At 40.4% G+C, this 22,895-nt stretch overlaps 1 protein-coding gene across 2 annotated transcripts; it reads right to left on the bottom strand.

Moving 5' to 3' along the window:
- Positions 1–46: 46 nt before the first annotated feature.
- Positions 47–22,827, bottom strand: OGT (O-linked N-acetylglucosamine (GlcNAc) transferase). 2 transcript variants are annotated; one of them, XM_054641269.2, is made up of 22 exons: positions 22,642–22,827; positions 18,862–19,012; positions 17,728–17,971; positions 16,129–16,197; positions 13,028–13,144; positions 11,605–11,684; positions 10,207–10,402; positions 9,784–9,924; positions 9,511–9,611; positions 9,165–9,318; positions 8,959–9,060; positions 8,539–8,718; positions 7,646–7,804; positions 6,931–7,020; positions 6,090–6,215; positions 5,500–5,670; positions 5,266–5,382; positions 5,018–5,185; positions 2,907–3,059; positions 1,965–2,217; positions 1,642–1,765; positions 47–1,096 (listed from the first exon to the last, which is right to left on the bottom strand). In XM_054641269.2, exons 1-22 carry the CDS (start codon positions 22,676–22,678, stop codon positions 922–924), a joined length of 3,108 nt encoding a protein of 1,035 aa, XP_054497244.1. In that variant the 5' UTR covers positions 22,679–22,827; the 3' UTR covers positions 47–921. The 2 variants fall into 2 exon arrangements, with proteins under 2 accessions (XP_054497244.1, XP_054497243.1); XM_054641268.2 differs by having other exon boundaries at positions 18,862–19,042.
- Between the last annotated feature and the right edge of the window lie 68 nt (positions 22,828–22,895).

Raw genomic sequence — 22,895 nt, forward strand, 5'->3', positions numbered from 1 at the left:
CAGCAAGGTTTTCTTTCTGACAGCAGCATTAAACGTGACACACCGGTCAAATCAAACTGGCAAACCAAAGCTTTATTTTTTTTTTAAAGTCTTTGCTACAGTACCTAGGACTGCACCCCTATACATAATTAACAATCATTCCTGAAAGATCTGTATTTGGCACCAGTTTGTGTTCACCTCAAACACCTGTGGGAAGGATTAATTTCAAATCAAATTTGGTTTTTTAACAGAACAGGAGCTGCCATCATGAAGCCAATTAGCTGAATTATTGGAGAAGCTTAAAAAACAAAACAAAACAACAAAAATCCTTATCTTAACCAACACATTACAGAGAGAGCTCCAAAACAGAGGTCAAACATTAAAAGGCTGATATAGGCTCAAGTGGTTTATAAAACCTATAAAAAAAGACTACACCAGCACATACGCCCTTTCAGTCCACGCAGTTTAGAAATTAACACAGGGAGCAACTCGCTAGCTGGAAATCTTGTCATGGGAGAACCACATATATACCAACAGGAGTACCCAAAATCAAATGTTAAAACGCTCCAATTCCCAATCCACGTAAAAGGAGAGAGGTTTGTAGGAAGATTAAATCAATCCATGATATCATAAACTGGTTGGGCAGTTCAAACTTCCCCCAGCAACCACTTTGTCACTCATACACACAGGCTCACATGTACACGGCTCAATCCCATTCAAATTCCTCATGGAATAAAAGGATCCCAGGCTCTATTGAGTCTTTCCCTATCATGCAAGAAATAAGTCTGGCTGTGCTTTAATCACCATCATGTATTACTTCAGCCACAGAGTACCAGGCAGATTAAGTAGAAATGCACAGTTTTTAGCTGATCATCTCTGCACAAGTGTTGGAGAGGCTCAGTTCCTGGAGAGTTCTGGAGGGCAGGCCCAGTGTGTCTCTGTTCATGCAGACTCGCTGGCCTCCACGGCTTTGATCATGTGGTCGGGTTTGTTGCCCGCAGCGTAGTGATCCCACATCTGCAGGTACAGCCGCTCCAGGTCCATTGTGTACTGCTTCGTGTTGAACAAAGGGCTGGATATTCTCTGCTTCCAGACTTTGCCACGGATTTTTTTCAGGCTACAAAGGGGAGTTAAAGCAGTCATGAGACGTTCCAGACAACACATCATACTGTTTACCCCTGAAACCTGCTGTTTACAGCTAACCCAGAACTGTCTGTACAACTGTTTCAAAAACAACTGCTCCCCCACCTCCACCAATTTCCTGTTCTATCTCCTCTAATTTCTGATACAGACCAGCACAATTACTTCAAATCAGAAAAGCTGCAACATTAACTTGCTGCATTATCTGTAGGGCAGTAACACTTTACAGCATGATTTTAATTTGAAGTGACAAACGGCTTAATCTTCCATTTAAAAAGAACAAAATGTTAACTGTTTCTTCAGTTTCTTCAGAATTGTTACTCAATTGGGAGTGCTGTTAAGTTACCATAAAAGCAGAAGCTGATTTAACTGCAACACAAGACACCTCCAGAAGAGGATTGCCCAGCTATTTTACATATAAAATATCAGCAGGATTACAACTACTGATATCTCAGCACTGTGCCCAAATACAGTAGTCTGCATTCTTGATGCTCCCACATTACAGAGTCCAAGTTTGCTTACTATTCCAGGTCAGTTCCCAGTTTCACAGCAATATCCTCATATTCCTGTCTGCTTTTTGCAATGAGCTCAAGACAACCCAGGCAAGTGAGCTGTGAGGCAGCAACTCGTGAGGCAAGAGTCTCGCCTGAAGAAAAGAAAATAAAAGGCACATCAAAACCAACAAAAACAACCAGGAATGAGTTTATCAAGTATCTTATCACACAGGAGCCAGGAGCTACTTTCCTTCTGCCTCTACAAAAGGCACAATTTGTTGTGTTTGCTGTTACTAAAAAATTACTAATATTCCAAGCCATGTATTCAATGTAGGTTCCCTGCTGCATTACCTGGCATAGTGACCATTGGAGTCCCAGCCCAGAGCACATCCATGCCAGTTGTGTGCCCATTGCAAAGGGGAGTGTCCAGACAAACATCAGCCAACTGCCCTCTCCTCACATGCTCTTCTTTGGGGGCAACAGGGGAAAAGATGATTCGGTTTTGGGCAAGGCCCAAGTTTTGTGCGTACTGCTGGATATTGGGCTCTCCTACAGCTGGGAAACGCAGCAGCCACAGCACACTGTTGGGAACTCTTTTTAGGATCTGTAACAAAAATAAGAACAAAATACAGGAAGTTCAGAGAAGAATATTTACTTTTCTAAACAAGAAATTGTCACATACTAAAATGAGGTGGAAGGCATCATCATTCTTTGAGATATAGAGCAGAAATTAAAGAGATCATCATTATGAATGAGATCACTGGGAATGCATTTCTGATCCCACTGAAAGAGACAGCAACTCTGAGCAACAGTGTACAGAGCAGTTCCTTAAGAGAATAAGTACTGAATTTTATGATCTCATTTATTTATAGGCCCATCCTATGGAATATAAAGAAAAATTACCCTAAATTAGTTCTCAGCAATACACTGTAAGCTGGAACCTGATAGAAATATTCTCCACTCAGATTTATCAATGTACCAAATGCCAAGGCCAGTTATAACTCAATTGCAGAGACTAAGGAAATCCAAAATTATTTCACAATGGAGAACCAGCATATAAGCTGTCCCAAACATAAATTTTCACTGGCTAGATACACAGATATAATTGGAAATACATCTAAAACTCTCTATATGCTACTAACACTAAGCCCTGCAACATGAGCACTGTAAGGATTCAAATGGCTCAAGGTCAATGTTTTCCACAGAGAAGTTCACTTGCATGAAGTTTCTGCTAACTTGAACAGCTTTGCCAGAAGTCTGACCTTAGATTTCCTACTGGATACAGATACTCACATTAGCCCACATCTGCAAGGTGGAAGGATCAATCTTATAGAGCTGATTGAAGTTACAGTACACCACAGCATCCTCTGGTAAGCCATACTGAGAACGGGTAGTGACAATTATAGTCCGTGGAACTTCTTCACCAGTTGCTGCTTTGTTGTTTATCTAAAATAATAAAAAAAAAAGCTATTGAAACACTGAAACTGCAGGAAACAAGACTATGCCCTGTGGAATTGTCCTGAGACACATTTGTTAGCATAACAAATTACTGTAAGCATATCTTTGGTTTTATGATACAAAACAAAATTGTCTACTTACCCACAGCAAGAATTTAACTGGTATGTGTACACGCTTGTGGATGCCACAATGTTGCAACCACCAAGGCAAAAAACACTGGGCATTTTCATGCCCTTCCTATATCTCCCCGAAATTCCAAGTAACTGGAATAATTGGAAAGAAGAATCATACAAAGAGGCATTACACATGGAATCCTATCCTCCTTAAGGTCACAGAATTTCCTTGAGAACAAAAATGGAATTAAAACTGAAAGACAGAAAGGAAAGCTGGGGTTTGGTTTAATTGGATTTTTGTGGTTTATTTCTGGGTGGGTTTTTTGTGTGTGTTTTTCTTTTTTAAGGTAGAACACAGTAAGCACAGAACAGATAATCAAAAGAAGCAGACTTGTATGTAACTGATAAGACTGTAAGGAACCAGTTGACAAGGAAAATAATGAAAATGCTGAAAATAAGAAGAGTTAATGACAAACTTTTAAAAAGCCTTCACAAAGAATAGGAATATGCTAATAAAAAGGAGCAGAAGATGAAGTTGGAATAATCAAGTTACCATGCAAGAGTCTTGAAGATTAGTAAAATGGAAGCAGGATTTTAGATTTTTTTTTAATGACATGCCATGATAGGATCAAAACCAGATAAACAGAGAGGCCAACACAGCTACTTAGAGCCTTTTTCCTTATATATGTGTATTTTTACATACATAGGCATTAAAAATTTAGACACTGGCATTGCAGCCAGCCACTGATGACACACTTAATGTGAATGACAATGACTCACTGTCACTGACTGTTAGAAGATGCACAATAGCTCAACAGAAGTTGGTAAATATGCTACTTATTCAGGTCGCTGAGACCTCAAAAAACAGAGTGCTCAGTTCTTGTTGACCTATGCCCAAAAGTAGATGATCTCAGCATAAAGAAGTGCTATATTAATGTCACTGTAAGACAGAAATCCTGGTTTAGAAGTGCACAGACAGAGGTGAGAGTCTTCCCTCTCAGTGGTGGAGTGTTAAGACAAGAATTCTCTACGATTCTCAGATGACAACTTCAGAAAAATTGCTAACAGCCTTACCGACCAAACTAAGACAAACTACTACCAACTCAAAGAAAAGTCTCAAACTATTACCAACTCAAAGAAAAGGCTAGATTGTGAAGAACTCAAACCAAGCTATGAGATTATGAACAGAGCAGTGGTAATAAAAGGTATCAAAATGATGTAAAAGAAGTTCCTGAGGAACTGTAAACTGAATAAAATTCACAAGATAACAAGCGATGCTAATGTCAGAATATGGCATTTCTAAAAGGAAAAAACTGTTCTGCAGTGGAAAAGTTAAATACCAGCAACTGTCACTAAAATCCCATGAACTGTTAAGCACTGAGAGGTGCTAATATAAAATTTTGGAAGATGTAAGGATATGAATAAATGTTGTTGAAATACAGTAGAATAACTTTGCCTCTATTCTATTACTCAGCAATTTTTTTTTCTAACAGAAAAACACAACTGACACTGAGTAGCAGGTCAACAATCTTGGTAGGCTGCAGGCAATAAGGAAATCTTGCCTTCAAATTCAGAACAAGCAAATATCTTCTTTATGCAACAATAAAGAATTTCTTTGGACTTTAGATACCTCTAGATACAACTCCTCTATCTTTGGGGGGGAAGATCATCTTCCAGTACATCTGTGGTTTATAATGAGCTTCCTTCAGTATGACAACTAAAGGAATCAACATGACAGAAAACACATTTGCTTGGAGGTTTTTCTTCATTGTTATGTTAAATAATACATATATAACATAAACACCAAGAGAACAGTGTCCTGAAGTGCCTCACCTGAGTAGTTGCTAATCCATTGCTGATGTTGAAGCCATTGATAGTAATCTGAATTTGCCCACGGTTTATCATCTCAATCACAGCCTCTGCAATGGTGTTCATAGGGATCACTGGCATGCTGAGGGCGGCATTGCCATCGGCGTTGTCACAGCTGTCAGGACACTTCATCTGAGATAAATCACACAGGGATCAGAGGCAGCTCTACCTGCAGTCAACCAGGATTGTACACAAACAAGAGCAGCTCTCACCTTAACGATCTTGACATCAGGAAGGCTGTCCAGGAATGCCTTTAAGTCAATGCCATTCAAAACAATCCTGTTATCATAAATATGACCATTGGACTTGAAATCAATGACTGCTTTTTTCTGTCAAAAGAAAAGATTTCAAGAAGTTACAAGACCCCTTACCAATACTATACCAAGTGCCATTTCATAGATACCTATGGAAAACACCAACTTTTCCTGCCCTATCTTCCAACGTACCTTCAGATGTGGGAACATGTTGGCATGGTCACCAATAAAGAAAGTGTTTGGCATGTAAGCTAATTTCTCTGAATACTGCTCAGCCACCTCAACTGGTGAAGTTTCTTTGTCTGTGATGATATAATCCATGAACAATGCCCCACTGGTTCCAGGATACCCTAGCCACATTGCCTGAAAAACAAGAAAGCAAAGCTTCAGTTCCATGTGCATTGCAAAAATAAAAGCAATTAAAAATCAGTTTTAAGTTACATTTGCTATATACAGGTTCAAGTTCCTTCTTGTGCTTTACCAACTGAAGATCAACCCCTAACTCCAAACTTTACCTACCAACACAGTGAACAGCTCAAATATGCTCTAAAATTGATCTCTCAAGCAAATTTTCCCTACAATATGCAGCTTGAAGCCAACCATCAGTGATTACAGCTTCTCTCACCTGAGACAACTCCTGTAGTCTAGAATGACTCTGATTAAGGTTTCTCTCCCATTCTCTTTCCATAGGCATTTTAGAAAATTCTTAGTCAAAAAAATCCCCCCCAAAAAACTCTGACACTGATTCAGGCTTACTAAGAGCCCTCAGGTAACTTAGTTACCTGAATAGGTGCTGGTCTCAGGGCAAACAATTCATTTCGGGCTCCTTTGGTGTAGCCATTCATGTTAATGAGAATGTGAATCCCGTCCTGATGGATGCGGTCTGCTGCTTTTCCATTACATGGTATCTAAGAATAAATAAATACATACATAATTTTTTGTTTTCAGTCTCTCAGCAATAAATGTGGTTAGTCATCAGTGTAACAATGGATAGATGCCAACTGCATAATTTAATTTAAGCGAGACTTAAATCTTGTTAATCCTGGTTTTACAGAAGCATAAATCCTCAATGCAGTAGAGCTGAGTAGCAGTAAAACAAAAGCTAAAGGCTAGAAACTGACATTATAGAAACCAGAACACCCTCCCCACACCCACTCCTCTAAGGCTAATTAGTAATTAAAGCTGACATAGGGCAAGTGACACGTTCACAAACTAAGGTAGTACAGAAGATCAAAATGAAGATCAAGGATAAGCCAGTTAACTACACTACAGGGCTTTGCCTTGACTTCTGTGTATACTGAAATCCTGGTCAGTTTTCACATTGAACCTAAGGCAAGCTTAAATGTATTTGCAGTTGTGACATCTTGACTTCTCCATGACATTTAAATATGACTTATCTTGAGACTTAATGTGAGAGTTATTAAATATTGATGTTACTTTTTAATAATCAGAGGTCACAAGATAACCACACATCTGAAGTAGCGCATAATGCCAATACAACTACAAATTTCAAATTCTCAAGACTAACAGCCTAATTCAAGAAATTAGAGAAACCACAGATTCTCTTTCTTTATTTAGAAAAATTTAGGTTTGCTAGAAGGCCAATGCATAAAACAAGCTCACCTGAGATAAGTCAATGAAATGATTTGCTTCAGCCATCACTTTTACACGGAAGTTTGTCCCATCATCAGGACTCAGGGCATAACAGAATACCTAAAATATAAGGCACCAAAAAGTGAGTATCTGGGATAACTTGTCCATAAAATAACTGTGCTATATTGCGATTTTAAATTACATCTAGTTTCACATAAATCATAGTTATTTACATGGCATTTACCAGTTGAGAAAGAAGCCAAGAAAGTGGCACTGGGCCGTTTTTTGACACTTTTGAACCAGGCCTAGTTCTGTGCCAGAGAATGGCACTGTGTCCTGCACAGACATATATCCAATCTTCTCATCAGTGCAAGGCAAAGTAACCTTAACAGACAGATCTGCATAAGAATTAGATCTCTAAGAATGCCTTCAAGTCACCTCTGACTCTGTAATTAGTGAGAATTGTAACTATGAATCAGGTTGAATAGACAAGCCAAGCCTCAGGGAAGCTTTTTAACAGTGACTGGTTCTCCCAAGTAGGAAACCACAAGTCTATCTGAAAACAGCACTTGATATTGGTAAAGGAGAATAATTTGTGTTGAAGAACTCTTCAACCCATAAAAAAAAAACCCCAAGAAGGAAAAATTTGCTCTTTCCTTGTTTAATTGCTTGCACCAAGGCAAAAAAAAAAAAGTGCCACTTATAGGCATATTTAAAGCTTTAAGCATGTTATATTTATTTTTACCTCAAATTTGTCTGGGTTATGCATGCCTGGAATTGACTGCATTAGGTGTGAGGTTGGATGGTTTCCAAAATCAGAGCTCACGTAGCCAATACGAAGTCGACCTTCACTGGCCTTCAAATCCTTGGGATGCTCATATGGTGGCTTGTGAAGAACATTAATCTGCCAAGAAAACACACAAGTGTTTAAAAACTCAGGAACTAAAATCTAAACAAAGGGACAAAGCCCCCCTAGGAGTTTGCAGAATTAACCTTATCCCACATTCAAGCAAGCAGTCATGGACATCTGCTGTTCCAAACCTGTGCTCTACGTATTCCACTGGAGCCAAGTGCAGTGCCCACACACTGTGTCACAAGATGTGATGTCTCTGCTCTCACACAAATACAGACACCACTAGCACATTTCTGCTTCTTTAACAGTTTCAGTATTCCACTCCAATTATTAAATATCCTGATACCACACCATGATCCTCAGGAAGTTCTCAAGCCACAATGTTCTGGTAACCAGAACAGCACTGCTGTAAGGCACCACAGCATTTGTTCTGTTCTTTGCTCTTCATCTTGCCCAGGCATCAGCTTGCAACCACTATCTCTGACAGGATTATCAGGCTACTCAGACAAGTCACTTTGACAAAGTGTCATCTTCCATTAGTTAACTGGACCCTCCCACCAGCTGACAGCACATTTTCAATTATAAACGGCAACCTGCACAAGTAGTCTGTCTCAAAACTCACAAGCACTAATAGCTATGAACATTACATCCCACCTCTTCACATGCCAGTGACTCAGAAAGCTTACAAAGGCTAATACTGACAAATCAGAGTATTAGATTTTGAATAGGAACAGGCAAAGCCTCAAAGGACTTCAATCAACAACTGGCCTGTATAGAACTTCTACCTTGTCCAAACAGAGATTTCCATGTCTCTCAGCAATTGCCTTCCTAAAACTGTGAGAAAGGGGATACAGCATGCTATGATGTGGGTGTACAGAAGGCAGCCTGTTTTTCTCCAGCTGATCAGCTACAATGCTGACCAGCTTCTTCATTCTTTCATCATAGTCTGTCCAGTCACAGACAATCTATAAAAAGAAGGAAAAACAAAGATTACGACAACAGTTTCCCCCAGCCTGTATCAGTTATTTCAGAGGTTGACATTAACGTTTCTTCCAAAAATGGAAGTGAGAACTTCTGTAATTACTGTTAATGACTGTATAATCTTATCTTCTGATTTAAGACTGAAGTCTGACTCTTTACATTTAAATTAGTAATCTCCTGCAGAGGAATCCTAAGAATCACAATCAAAGCCTCATCTTCCTCACCTGCAAACAGTGGGCCAAGTTGCAATAGGCATCTGGGAAATCAGGTTTCAGTTTCAGAGCAGTACGGTAAGAGGCAATGGCTTCTGGTATATTCCCTGAATCCTGTGAAGATACAGAAAGGAGTCAGCAGGTAAAAATATCCTCAGGGTAACTACTCACAGTGCCCCACCACGCTCTTAGAAGAGTGAATCATTCGCATGTGGTACCTTGTGAATCGAGGCCAGGTTGCTGTGGGCATCAGCAAAAGCTGGGTTTATCTGAATGGCACGGGTGTAGCACTGCAGAGCTCCTTGAACATCCTGCATCTCCTTCAAAGTGTTTCCCATATTAGAATAAGCATCTGCAAATGTGGGGCTGATTCTGAAAAATAAACATAATGTGTCATGAACAAGAAAAGCTCCTCCTCCAACAAGAAAACATGCTCATATCCAGACTTTTCCATTTGAAGAGCAACTATGGAAATTACAACACATGACTAAGTCACCTTCCATACAAATCCAGGCACTTTCCCATTAGGAAAGGCTGGGACTCTTACAGAGAGTATCCATTTACCTAATAGCCTCTTTGTAATGCATCAGAGCTTCCTGTAACTTTCCCTGCTGTTGCAGAACGCTTGCTAAGTTCGAATGCGCTGCAGCAAACTCTGGAAACACCTGGAAGAAAAAGAAGTTGACTCTGTCTCAAACATCACAGGAAAAATAGTTATGCATTTATTATTGTATTTTCTTACTTTTTTTTTTTTAGAGAGAGGGGGAAAAAAACCTCTGTCCTGTTACACATTCCCAAGATGAAGCACCCACCTCTCCCCCTCCCACCCAAGTGTACCTCAAGAGCCTTCCGATAAAGACGCACAGCCTCCTCGATATTGCCCTGCTCCCGCTTGATGTTTGCCAGATTGTTGAGTGAGTCTGCATGAGTGGGACAAAGTCGAAGGGCTGTGTTGTAGCATTCTTCTGCTTCTACCACCTTCAAAAAAAAGGGGCATTGTTAACATTTATTGTTTTTTTATTTTTTGTTGCATATTATTATTTATAACATTACATTTATTGTAAAAGCACTGTTTACGAAAAGTCATTACACAATCACTTTTAAAAGGTTCAAAATGGAGATTTCCTGAATTATTCTTCCTTTTAAGTGAGGTTAACATCCATCTTAACCACTTGCTCAACAACTTAACAAACTGGTGACAGCTGGTGTCTATTAAAAAAGCATTCACTGTAATTTTAAGAAGAAAAAAGTGCTCCTTACACTGCCTTTCTCCTTCAAGGCATTGGCCAAGTTGCAGTAGGCATCAGGGAAATGGGGCTGGAGCTCAATGGCCCTCCTGTAGGTGTCTATGGCCAGGTCTATCAGGCCCTGCTCATAGTACACACAGGCAAGGTTGCCGTGCACAACTGCGTGATTCGGGCTCAAACTCAAGGCTCGCAGGTAAGCTGCCACAGCTCTGGAACAAAATAAAGGAAAAAAGAGGTAAACAATCATCAAATAAAAAAGGTAAACAATCATCCATAGAGCAGGAATTCTTTACCTTGGTACAGTGTATAGTGAATAACATTAATTCTTCTGGAAAACAAGGAAAGCTTTCAGCTACTTTTTTTTAACACTTATCATTACTAGGAAAAACCCCTTTTTTTCCTTACTCCATTTTTGCCAGTTTATTATTCAATTTTAACAAGATAAACAGTATCACATTACATCTTTATTCTCACCACTAACCTACTATTAGTTACTTAGACTTAAATCATCCCTTTGTTCAAAAATGAAATCTTTAATTATGTGCTCCTATAGCATTATATAGATGGCTGATGTATTTAAATCAAATTTCTAGGAAAACCATATATCTGTCAGTAAATCTTTAAAAGGTGATGCAAAATCTGAAATTATGGAAAAACATGCCCATTTGGTCCACTAATTCATGGTTAAATCAGACATCACTGAGTCATTTAGACTGTGTGCAATGCAGATAATTAACCTGTTCCCTGCAAGCTTTTATTAAATCTGGGGCCACAAACCACAGCTATCAAAAATTAAAAACCAATTAACAGATGGAATATACTACACTGCATATAAACAACACAGCCTGGATCTTTTCCCAGCAACAGAAGATTCACGTATCAGATTAGAGGTCTCAGAACAGGTTAGTTCAACAACACACCAACACTACTGCAACCCAAGGCAATAACATGAGCCAGACATGTCAGAAATACAGAATATTCAATCAGATGTTTAGCTGAATTCCAGAATTCCAGTGTGTCTCACATAGAAGAGAAATTTTAGAAGAGACACACTTGCAAATTATGTTCTTAGTCACTTAATAAAAACAGAGAAATCTAGCATTCAGGTCTTTCTTGTGCATCTTATTTTCACCCTACTCAGCCTTAATTTCCAACCTTGGAAAAAAACTCTTGGTTTTGACAATGCATTAAGCACAAGAAAGCAACATGAAAGAATACAGATCACTGACTTTTTTATTTTTATTTAAATAGACCAGTAGCCTGGCTTGTCTGCACTTCAAAGCCATTTGCTTGCTAAGCATAGACTTGAAATCTTTGCTACCCCTGCTCACAGACACCTTACAGAAGGACCATAATCTGTATCTTGATATATCTGACAAGCCACAGAGAGCAACAGTATTGATCTGCTTACCTGTCAAATATCCTTGCCTCCTTCAGAACATTTCCCAGATTGATATAAGCATCCAAAAAATTTGGGTCAAGTGTTACAGCCTGAAAATAGTTTTGAAGTAAAAGTTTTGAGCATTAAACACAAACATATTTTCTATGAAACTGAGTTGTTTGCTGCTTTTTAAAAATTTGATAAACATAATCTCTAAGTTTTTAAGACCTTATCAATAATCCAGTAAGGAAGGAAAACATATAAACCAATCACAGAGCAAAGTTATTTATCGGTAGAAGTGAAGCATGTACTACCTTCAAATTTATTTGTTTGCTTACCTATTGAGTTGCAACTACTGCAAAATAAAGTATTAAGTATTTATTTCACATTAGGCTGATCATACTTAATACTCCTGTCTACTGATGCTATGTTGTCTTTAGCTTGTTTTTAGAGAAGAAACCATAAAAAACCCTTATCTGTATCCTTTACCTACTGCAAAGTAGGACAGAATTTTAAAGCTCTACCAGTGCAGGAAAACAGGCTGTTCACAAGAACAAGAAAAGAGAAATACATCACGTGTGCAGGGAAAATTGAGTAGCCATTTAACTAAAACATCTTTGCTCCCTTCAAAACTAATAAAATGCAAAAAATCACTTAAAACTGATGAAGTTACACAAGCTGCAGTACAAAGCTACACATGAGTATCTGACAAGCCCCACTCTTACAATCTTATGGGAACTATTAATTACAAATCAAAATACTTCATCTATCATGGACTAGACACAGATCCAAAAAAAAAAATCTTGAGCAGCTAGACTTTTTTCTGTAGATTTAAAGCCATGAATTTCAGGAAGAAACTGCTGCCACATCTTAAATTCAGCTTTAGGGCACTCTAGAAACTTCAGAGACGAGGACAAAATTAATTACGATGCCAATTAGACACTAATTGGAAGGTCTCAGACAACTACTTAATGACACTAATCTAGAGAATTCTGAACAGTAGTGAAAAATAACCCTGGAGAAGAGGAATTCATGTGTCACTTAAAACTGTTCTTCTTAATTACTCAAAGGACAGTAATACCTGAAACAAAAATCACAATGCAAAATGATTTAAGCACCAAGTTGATTGTTACTGTCACACACAGAACATGCAAAACATCATCATCAAATCAGATTTTTAAAAAAATTTAGTCCAGGAAAGGGCTGAAGAACAATTTAATTAATTTTCTCATATTTGACATGTGTGAAGTCCTAGGGGAGTTCCAAGTGTCTCTCTCTAGTACCATACAGGCAGTTTGAAACATCAGCAAGTTTAAAAAAAACCAATTAACATGAGCTGCTAACTAACAGGATCATATAAAGTTCTCCACTACCAAAATATTTATCACCTGCAAGCACACAACTGCATGTACATTTAAATCTAGCAGTGAAGCTGACTCCCTTAGGAAGTTACCTTTTCAAAGTGATGAATTGCAAGCCAAATTTCTCCTTGGGCATTGAAAACACAGCCAAGATTACTCCAAGCCACTGCAAAGTTTGGTTGAGTCTCAATTGCTTTTAAGTAACACGCCTTGGAATAGTTAAAGAAGAGAGATACAAGGGAAGGGGAATATTTGTAAAAAGAAAAAAATGAGAAAAAATAATTGTTAGTATGCCTTCTCTAACCAGCCAAAAGTGACCCTGCAGTATAGGCTAGCTTGCGCCAAAACTAATGCGCTGCAAACTGTTGTTGATCCTGCGCCAGCGCAAACCAAAACCCAGGTGCAAGCCCACCATTTTTCAGTTATGCTGGTAACAGATTAACATTCCTTCAGACACCAGATTGCCACAAAAATCATCTTAGAAACAATTCAAGTAGTGCACCAGAACATCTGCCGCCTTTAAGTACGTAAAAATAAAAAAATTACTGTGTAAAAACAACTTTACTCTGAAACAAAATTTTCAAACACTCTAAATCTGATAGAAATTACTTAAAAAAAAAAAAGAAAAAAAACTACTGAAAAAGATAAAGTTTAAAGTGTGCTTTTCAAATGAGATGACACACCCCATCCATATCTTGTTTCCCAGTTTCTTCGAATACAATTCAACCTCTCCTGCAGCTTCAAAACCTCAAATGACAGGATTGCATGAAGGTTTAGGTCCCTGTAATGCAAGCGCAAGAAATCGCTGCGCATCCTACCCAGCACGGCGCCACGCTATCGCTGCGAACTGCTTGGCTCTAGTGATTGCCCCAAGGTGCAGTGAACAGCCAACCAGAATCATTAATCTACCAGACAGGCCCACACAAAACTCGCATGTTAAATTTGATGTCTGAACTCTGGAAATGCGTTACAAGCCAATTTTTGTTCAAAAGGCTGCAGCCTGGAGCTCGGGCAGTCGCCCGATCAGAGATTAATCATCGAGTCAACCGTTCACGGGGGCTTGAATCGCACGCAATGCGCGTTACCGCTGCGCAGCCTTTGCGCTACTGCAGGATCACAGCGCATCATCAGAAGAGCAGAACGCTGCAATCCAAACAAAGAAGAAAAAAGGAAAAAAATGAACAACCGGAAGAGTTAGAAGCTTTTACTATTAACTATCTCCAATTATTTCTTTAAAAAATATTTTAATTTACTTTTACTTTATTTCTTTGAAAGAATTTGTGGCTAATAGTATAAAATATTCTTACATTACTTGCTTGTAATTAAATATTTTAAGCTGTTTCTGAAGCCACAAGACAGAAGATTCAGGCATGGAGGCAAATGGTTTTGCTGTGGCAGTTACAAACCCGTTACCATATTTCTCATCATGTGACTTTTCGGTGCGTTCCTTGCTGGAAGAGGAGGAGGAGGTGTGTGTCTGCCCTAGATCCAGGCCTCGAGCTCCCTTCAGCGAGGCACCTTACGCATGGAATAGGAGGTTTCACCCACCTGAAACCTTCTAAATACAATATCAGTGGTGAAAAACCAAAAACAAGAGAGAAAATAAAACAAGATCATTAGTAAGAGTTCAACAAAGCAATTGCATTTTTTTGGATATGTCTTAACACATGGGAATGAGGATAATCTGTCTGTAACAAGGGAGACATGCAGAAGGGAGAGGGTTAATCGGGCAATTGCATACAGCAGGGACTTTTTTTTTTTGGAAGAAAGGCTCTGAAACATCTACAAAGAAATTAAATTTTAGTTCAAACTGTAAGGAATCTGCTGGCTTGATCTTTCAAATGGACTGATAACCAAAGAAACACATTGCAATTTACTCGAGATGTTTTTCCTCGTTTATTAAGTTCTCACAAAACGGAATAACACTTTCAAACTAGGTGTCTCCAGAGCTCTGAAACAAAGAAGTCAGCAACCTAAGGCAGGCGCAGTGTCTTGGCCTATACCAGTCACACTAAAGCTGCAGTGAAGTGCAATTCATGTTAGCTGTCCGCTTGGTGGGCTGAGAACCAAGTGTCTCAAAGACCGTTCAATTCTCAATGCTGCTACACAATGTTTTCAACCTGGATCCGACCAAATCAATCAGGCTGCTCTAGGGTGGTACACGCATCCAAGTTGTTCATGAGAAACAAAGCAATGTTGAATTTTGATCTGCTGTTCCCCGTTACCCCACAAAGCTCCCCACCCTCCCCAGCTGGTGCTGCAGCCAAACAGACAGCTACGCTGTTCATACACTCCACTTCTGAGCATGCGCGTGGGGCTTGGAGCGACAGCCCTGGAGCCCAGAGCGGCTCTGGTTTCTCCACACTCCTCACCCCTGCAGCGCGGACGCGTAAGGTGGCTTGTAACAAGACAATTTCTTTCTGCAATCCGAATTTGAACGTGCCAAGAATTTGAAACTCATCTTGGTGTTCGAATTGTCGGTTTAGGAAACGCACGACTGCTAGAAGCCACCTTTCCACTACAGCAAGTTTTCTTTTGATCAGTTCATTTACCAAACAAACCAGCTTTGTCCTTCCGATTTCTTTATTTTGGGGGAGGGGAGAGGGAAGACATGAAGAAAAGATATTGGGGATGGGGGTGGGGGGTGGTGTGTGTCGCATACTGCAGCTATTATTTACTAGCCTTTCTTCCACTATCAAGGGAAGGGAAAAGTTAAAAGAATAAAAATCTTTAAAAGCCAATATTACAAGGTAACATTTGGAAAGTTTCTTCTCCACTTACAAGCCACAAAGGACTTTAGAAGAGCAGCCTTTTCAATAGCACCTGCATCGTACAGGGATCTCGAGCTAACCACAGGCTCTCTGCTTGGCACCAGCAGGCAAGCCTCAGATCTGAAGGATTGTTACTTATTTCCAGATGAAAGCATGATGGAGCCCCTGCCCAATACTTCAGAATGGTATCAGATAGTCTAGTTCAGGAGCAAGGCTTGGTAACTTTCCATTTCTTGACTTAAACCAACTTTTTAAACATGGACATGCCATATCTTGCCCTGCAACTACTCTGGGGTGTTTCAGTGCCTTCAGTTTTCAGAAGTTTCTCGGACTGTCTGTTGATCAACGCAGATTTGAAGACTTGGTGCAAAGTTCAAGTTTTCAAAACACTGATGTTTACATGTATTCTACCCAACACCTACCTTGGCTTCTTCCAAGCGACCCAGGGCTTTGAGCAGGTTCCCCAGGTCACTACGAACACAGTACAAGTCCTGAAAAATCAAAATCACACCATCAGCTTCAGGACTACAGATTCCCCACAGGTCTTCACAGAAAATTTGCAAGGAACAACCCAGTCCTCTAAAGCTTAATTTAAATTCTTAATAAATACATCACAAATGGAAATTATTTTTCTTGACCTAAGATTACAAACAACAGATAATCTGAGCAAATTTAGTACTGTGAAGAATTAAAAAGAAGTAGTATTTCAAACAATTCCTATTATACAGAAATAAAAAACTGAAAATAAATGCTCCCCCCAGCAGCTTAAGTCCTTTTGCCACATGTAAGGATTTCAAGCCCCCCCCCCCCCTTTTTTTTAAACCACAGTGCCAAACCTGCACTCATAATATACACCATTGCCATTATGGCTTTTTAATAAGATATATAAAGTGATTTTGCTGCCTGTATCCCTAAAGAAGTTTTCCTCCCTGTTTTGCCCACTAATCCATCCTTTTCCAACAGCTTTACCCCATGTTCTTGTTGTTTCATTTGTTTGAAATGAAAGCACAATCTGCAACAGCATTGTCCAGCTGTAAAGACCAGAGAGAATGTAGACATTTTGTCAACACTAAAGAAAGGATCTACTAACCTAAACAAAACTCAACTCCTGCAAAAAAACCCACCATATCACATTATTCTAACCAGTGCATCCACTAGTCACACCACTTGGCATGTTAAGTTAGACAAGTTCACACTGGTTCAAGAACATAGAAAAATGAGGTTCAGTAAGGCTCTTGTTGGACTGGGTTTGCTCTTCCTTGTCCTACAGAAAAAGGATTTATGCACATGGGAGCAATGCTGCACTTGAAGTACTTTTTATCAAAATGTATGACCAAAGAGCAAGCAAATACCTTTATCATGGGGACCAATACTATACAAATTTAATGAGCATGATGCAACAAAGGACAGCAGTCTGTTTACTAAAAATGTCAATGTGAAACAGTTACAACCAAAAATCTATACACCAGATCAATCTTATAGGAGTCACTTATAGACAGTTTCAGCCTATAAAACCTAAACTAATGCTCCTGTAAATGAGCCCACAAAGGAAATCTAACTCAGTCTACAGCAGAAATCTTACCAAGGCAATGCTCATCGCCATCAAATTTCTGACTTTGTGATAAAGTAATACCTGGTGATTTTCCAAGACCTCACATTCAAGTGTAAGCATCAATTCTCTCACTATAGTACTACCTTAAAGCACATAAAGCTAAATATGAGGCCATTCACTGAAGCTTCTGCCTTCAGAAAAGAAAAACCAAACCTTGCTTATCTTTTATCTAAAACGTTAAGTATGTTCCATATAGAGAAAAGCAACCAGCCAGCAGCCCCTACTGCAATACACAATTTCTTGTGACAAAAGCCTCTCAAAGATCCTTAAAAATAGTATTAACTGCTTAATTAATTTTATGGTATACAAGTTGGAAGGGTTATCTATTGTTCATGCTTTGAAAGCTGCTACTTTTGTGTCCTTAGGCAGTAATAAAGAATGGACTTTTCTAAAATAAAGCATTACTTACAGGATTGTACTGAAGGGCAGACACATATGCCTGTACTGCTCCTTCCATATCACCTGCAGCTACGAGTGCAGCAGCCAAATTAATATATCCATCAATGAAATCTGGTTTGAGGCGCAGCGCATGTCTGTAATGCTCAATTGCTTCCTGCAGCTGTCCACGCTCCTTGTACACATTGCCTAGATTTGAATAGGCTTCAGCCAACAGAGGGTTCTGTTTGATTGCCAAAGTGCTGAAGTGAGCAGACCTGGAGAAAACAGACCAGTTAGCAAATAAGAAACCATGACCCAAAAACAAACCAAAACCACCCAAACAAACCCACCCTTGACATTCAGTGTTTGTCTGTTTATCTAGTTACTCCTAGTGAACATTCATGCTCAGGTGAGCCAAACATACAGCCAGCAAATCTGGATTTACAGAGCTGTCCTGTATCCTTATCCTCCCACTTTAAACTCCCATCGCCCTGGTTCCCATTTTAGGCTGTACTGAACAAAGACAGCTCTCATTTACAGTCAGAAGGGTTCAAGTTGCCTCACCAAACCTGAGCTCAATACACTTGAAAAAAGCACTACAGGAATCCCTCTTCCAACATCTGTATGTGTTAAGCAGTGTTCCACTACATATTCTTTTCAAGCAGCAGGACATGACTTACATGTAAAATTCTGTTGTATCCTCACTCATTCTATTTTCCCTTTTTGAACTACTACAACTTCAATCAGAAGACTATATAAAACAAATCTGAGTCAAAAGTTCTTACTTGCTTCACCAGCAAACATGAATTTACAGCTAGAACAAGTGAAATTCAAAATGCTAGAGGCACAGAGAGCAAGATCAGGAACAGGCAAGCAGAAAGAACAAAGAAACAACTTTCAGATCAAAAAACTGCTTTAACTAAACATGCTGTTGTGCAGGAAAGAGTCTTACAACTTACAGAAAAATACCCCAAACCACAAACCCTTAGACTGTAGGTGGAATGAACATTACACATGTAAATCCTGCCAGTACACACCAACGTGGCTGATGTTCCAATGTTAATTAATATGTTCAATATTAAAATAATACGCCAATAATGGCAAGGCCTCCTGTTTGTTGTAAAGCTGATGAGTCCAAGCAAAATTCCACAGGGAAGAAACTTACCTGTCCAATCGGCGACACTGGAAGTGAATGGATGACAGTAACAAAAGCACACCAGTGTTATCAGGCTCCTGCCTCCAGAGCTGCATGCAGTGCCTCTCTGCTGCTTCAAAGTCTCCTGCCTGATACTCACGATGAGCCAACTCCGCTAACCCTTGGAAGGAAAGCATACGTTTCGTTGGTTCTGGAGAATCACCAAAACATTTAAAGGGGGAAAACAAAAAGTTAGATGATGGGAACAAAACAAAAACAAAACAAAACAAAACAATGAAAAAAAATGTACACAACTAATGGATAAAAATGTTTGAAATGATATGAAACACTACAGCAGGTGACAGTTGGGATTCTAAGATCTTATCTGTACCAATCCTTGACTCCATCAGCTAATAATAGCAAAAATGCAGACTGTAACGACTGTGAGTATTTGCAATTTAATCATTTCCATTAATCTGAAAGAGACTCTTGTCATGATATGATATTTTAGTTCCTAACACTGGAAGTGCTGCTAACAGAACAATGACTCTCCTCACTCCTCCCCACAACTGAAAATCCTATGCTTTGCTAAATAAAAAAAAAAGTTCTAACAATTTCATAGGGAAATGAAGGACAGGAGACAAAGACTTTAATACAGGACTTGAACAGAAGAAAGTTTTGCTGTGCAAGTAGTGAAAACTCTTTAAAAAAAAGGCAAAAAAAGCACAATGGGTAACATTCATTGAATCCTGCCTACTCCTATATTTCCTCTGAAGAGTCAAAATCCCTTCACAGAAAAAAAATGGTCTTGGAACAACAATATCTGATGAAAGACAAACACACACTTCAATGATTATGCAACTGGCCTACAGGAGGAACCATTAAACAGACAGGGTACAGGAAAGGAGTTACTGCTCCTGGAGGCTTAGCTGGAACAGGAGTGACAAAACAGTTTTAGTATTTAATACCCAACTGTGGAGAATGAAATACTTAAATGAAACACCACCTGTTTTAGGCAAAACAACCAGAAGTGAGAGAAGTAAAATTTCTTACAAATAAGCAAGTGCAACTTGGAAAAACCCACAACCATTACATCGTAGAAAGAAGTGCTGGCCTTCAAATTCTGCCTTTATACCAACAACTCTTACTATTAAAATGTTTGATTACTGCAAGTATCTCTCATTTTTCCTCCTGTACTCTGCAGCCCCTTCATTCCATTCATTATACATTTCCCACCTCATCCTACAGTTTTAAAATCTGGAATCTAAATGAAACAGATAAACCTTTCCTAATACAAGAAAGCACCTCAATAGCTGAGCCTACATTTTTGTAGTGAGGTAGTACAAAAGACAAAAGTTCATGCTTTTGTGAGAACTTTAAAGACAGCCAAAATAATCATAAAGAGAATACACACAGATTTACTATCCAGTGTTTATTTTATGAAATTGGGATTGATGCAATTTATTTAAATTACTTTCAAATTTGGGGTTTTAGCACCAGTAGGTTTTAATATAAGACTGCAAGTCCTGTATAAGTACAGTAGTTTTTCCAGATAGTGTACTGTCTCTGTCAGTGCTATAAACTGTTTCACAGTAAATTGGAACTACCACTGCCACTCTCTTTTTCAGATAATTCACAAATTAGTAACCAAGTAGCCTTATCCAGATTAGATTCCTGGTTTTCAAACCCTGACTAAAGGCAAAGTGGACTTCACGATCTGATTAAACCGAATGGCAAAGATAAAAAGGTACAACCTTTATTCAACATGAGAAAGTTGAACTGTGGCTGAAAACCACCCCACTTATAACTGGTGCTGACAGTAACACTGGAGCACCAGCGGACCGTTCCTCACTTGGTTCCTGTGCTGTTAACAGGTTCTGCCCTTCTGGCAGTGAACGCACTTTCAACTTCCGCTGATGGCACAGAGAAACCAGAGAGAGGAAGAGCATGTCTCATGCACTCAATTTCCTCTTCAAATACATTTCAATTTCAGTAAATTTCAAAGCGAAAAAAAAAAAAAGCAAAAAACACCCCAAAACATAACAACCCAGAAATTTACACTCCAAGGCTTATGCCTACAGGGAAAGAAGCTTTCAGTCACGATCTCAATGCTACATTTTGCCTATACTTAAAGCAAGAAGTCAAACTGAAGCTGTAACTTCCAGGCCAAGAGAGCAAGCGGTGCAGATTTAACACCTGGGAATGAGAACTACTAACAAAAGCAACAAAAGAAGAAACACTGACACTTTTCTTTCATTTATCAGGTGTCTCTGTTTACAAAACAACCCACCCTGTGTCTCCAGAGATAAGGCAAACAGTGTAAAATTGCCAGTCATTTACCTCCAAACATTTATTTTACAAACGATTGTGAAGAAGTTCTCTGAAAAGCAGGAAGTGGACAGCCACATCAGGAAGCCCAGAATAAGTCAAACTTTCTAATACAAAGTTGGCTGGAAGTTATGCAGTGCAAAATATCCGTAAGACAGCTCATGAATGGATGCTCACTGAATCAATTTGTAAAGAAAATAACTGCAGTGAGGAGTCACAGCCAGGAAAATCCCTTTTCGTGTCTTGCATAAATTAATTTCTGTACCTCGGCTAATTTGTGCTGCATGCTTCGACTATGACCTTGGAAAAGTCTAGCACAGTGCTGTGACAATGACCTTCCCTGAGGCTTCTAGACAATACAAGCGAAACAAAAAGCTGCCAACAGAACCAACAGAAAGGCGCCCAAGGCCATTTTCCCCCGACAAATACCATCCTAAGCACTTGCAATACACTCCTGCTCAACCTTGCGTTCAGACACCGTCTAGTTCTAGGCAGAAGCAGTGGTTACCTCCAGCTGGGAGGTGCTGGATAGCACAGGACTCCCTCCCAGCGTGCACGTGGCTCTTTTTACCCGCAGGGATCCAGGCTACAAGAGGATGCTGCAGCCTCGCTGACCACACACACACTTCTAGCCGAGAAAGTACCAAACCCCGTACTGCAGCACCTTTCTGTGTCACTACCCTCTCTCTTTAGATGCCTATCTCCGCACTCCTATCCCGTCTCTTTCTCTAAAAATTCTCCTTTTCCTTCTGCTTTCCTCAACCATCATTTAGGCTCTTCCTGCCCCTCTGGTTAGAGAAATCCCCAAAATCTGGGGGATAAAGCTGTGCTGTCCTTTCATCCTTTCAGTAAGCACAACACTTCTTTCTCTTGCTCTACAGAGAAAGTCAGATTTCTCCTCCATTCCTCAAGTTCCTAAATTTAGGGCAGGATCTTGCCTTAATACAACACGCTATCTTACTGTTCAGAAAAGCGCTTAGTGTCCGGCTATGCCACAGAATCACAGAACGGTTTAGGCTGGAAGGGACCTTAAAGATAATCTCGTTCCAATTCCACTGCCATGGGCAGGGACACCTTCCATTCGACCAGGCTGCTGAAAAAAAACTCCTGCCCAAGTGCAGCGAGCGATTCTGGGCAAACCAACACACATTTTGGGTCAGGCTTTTAGCCTACTTCGCCCTCTAACGCAGTCACCTGATAGTCTGATAAATATAGCAGCGAGCCCGCCGCACTCACACCTCCCCGGCAGCGGCCCGGGGCTGCCCACGGGCAGCGCCCACCGGAGCGCGCCCAGCACCGCGCTCGGGCCCGGGGCGCACGGAGCCCCACAAAGGCGGCGGGGGCACCCCCGCCCTGTCGCGTCTGGAAACTTCCGCCGGGCGCAGGCCCGGCGAGCGGGGAGCGGCCCCGGGGGCGAGGGCACGGCCCGGCCCCCGCTCTCCCCGGCCAGCCCGTCCCCGGGGGCGCCGCAGCGCACGGTACCTGTGCTGTCCGCCACGTTCCCCACGGAGGTCGCCATCGGGACGGGGGCCGGGGAGGCTGTGGCGGCGACGGCAGAAGGTGCGCTCGAGCCGGGCCGGGCCGAGCTGCCCGCGGTCGCGGCGCGCTGAGGCGGCGCTCCCGAAATGGCGGCGGCGGCGGTACCGAATGGCCGCGGCCGGAACTATCTCCGCGGAAAAGAGTCCGGGCGGCGCCGGGCGGCGCTGGCACACGGCGGGCGGAGGGACCTGCTGGAA

The sequence above is a fragment of the Agelaius phoeniceus genome, chromosome 14 (genome assembly GCF_051311805.1).
Source record: "Agelaius phoeniceus isolate bAgePho1 chromosome 14, bAgePho1.hap1, whole genome shotgun sequence".
NCBI classification, from domain to species: domain Eukaryota; kingdom Metazoa; phylum Chordata; class Aves; order Passeriformes; family Icteridae; genus Agelaius; species Agelaius phoeniceus.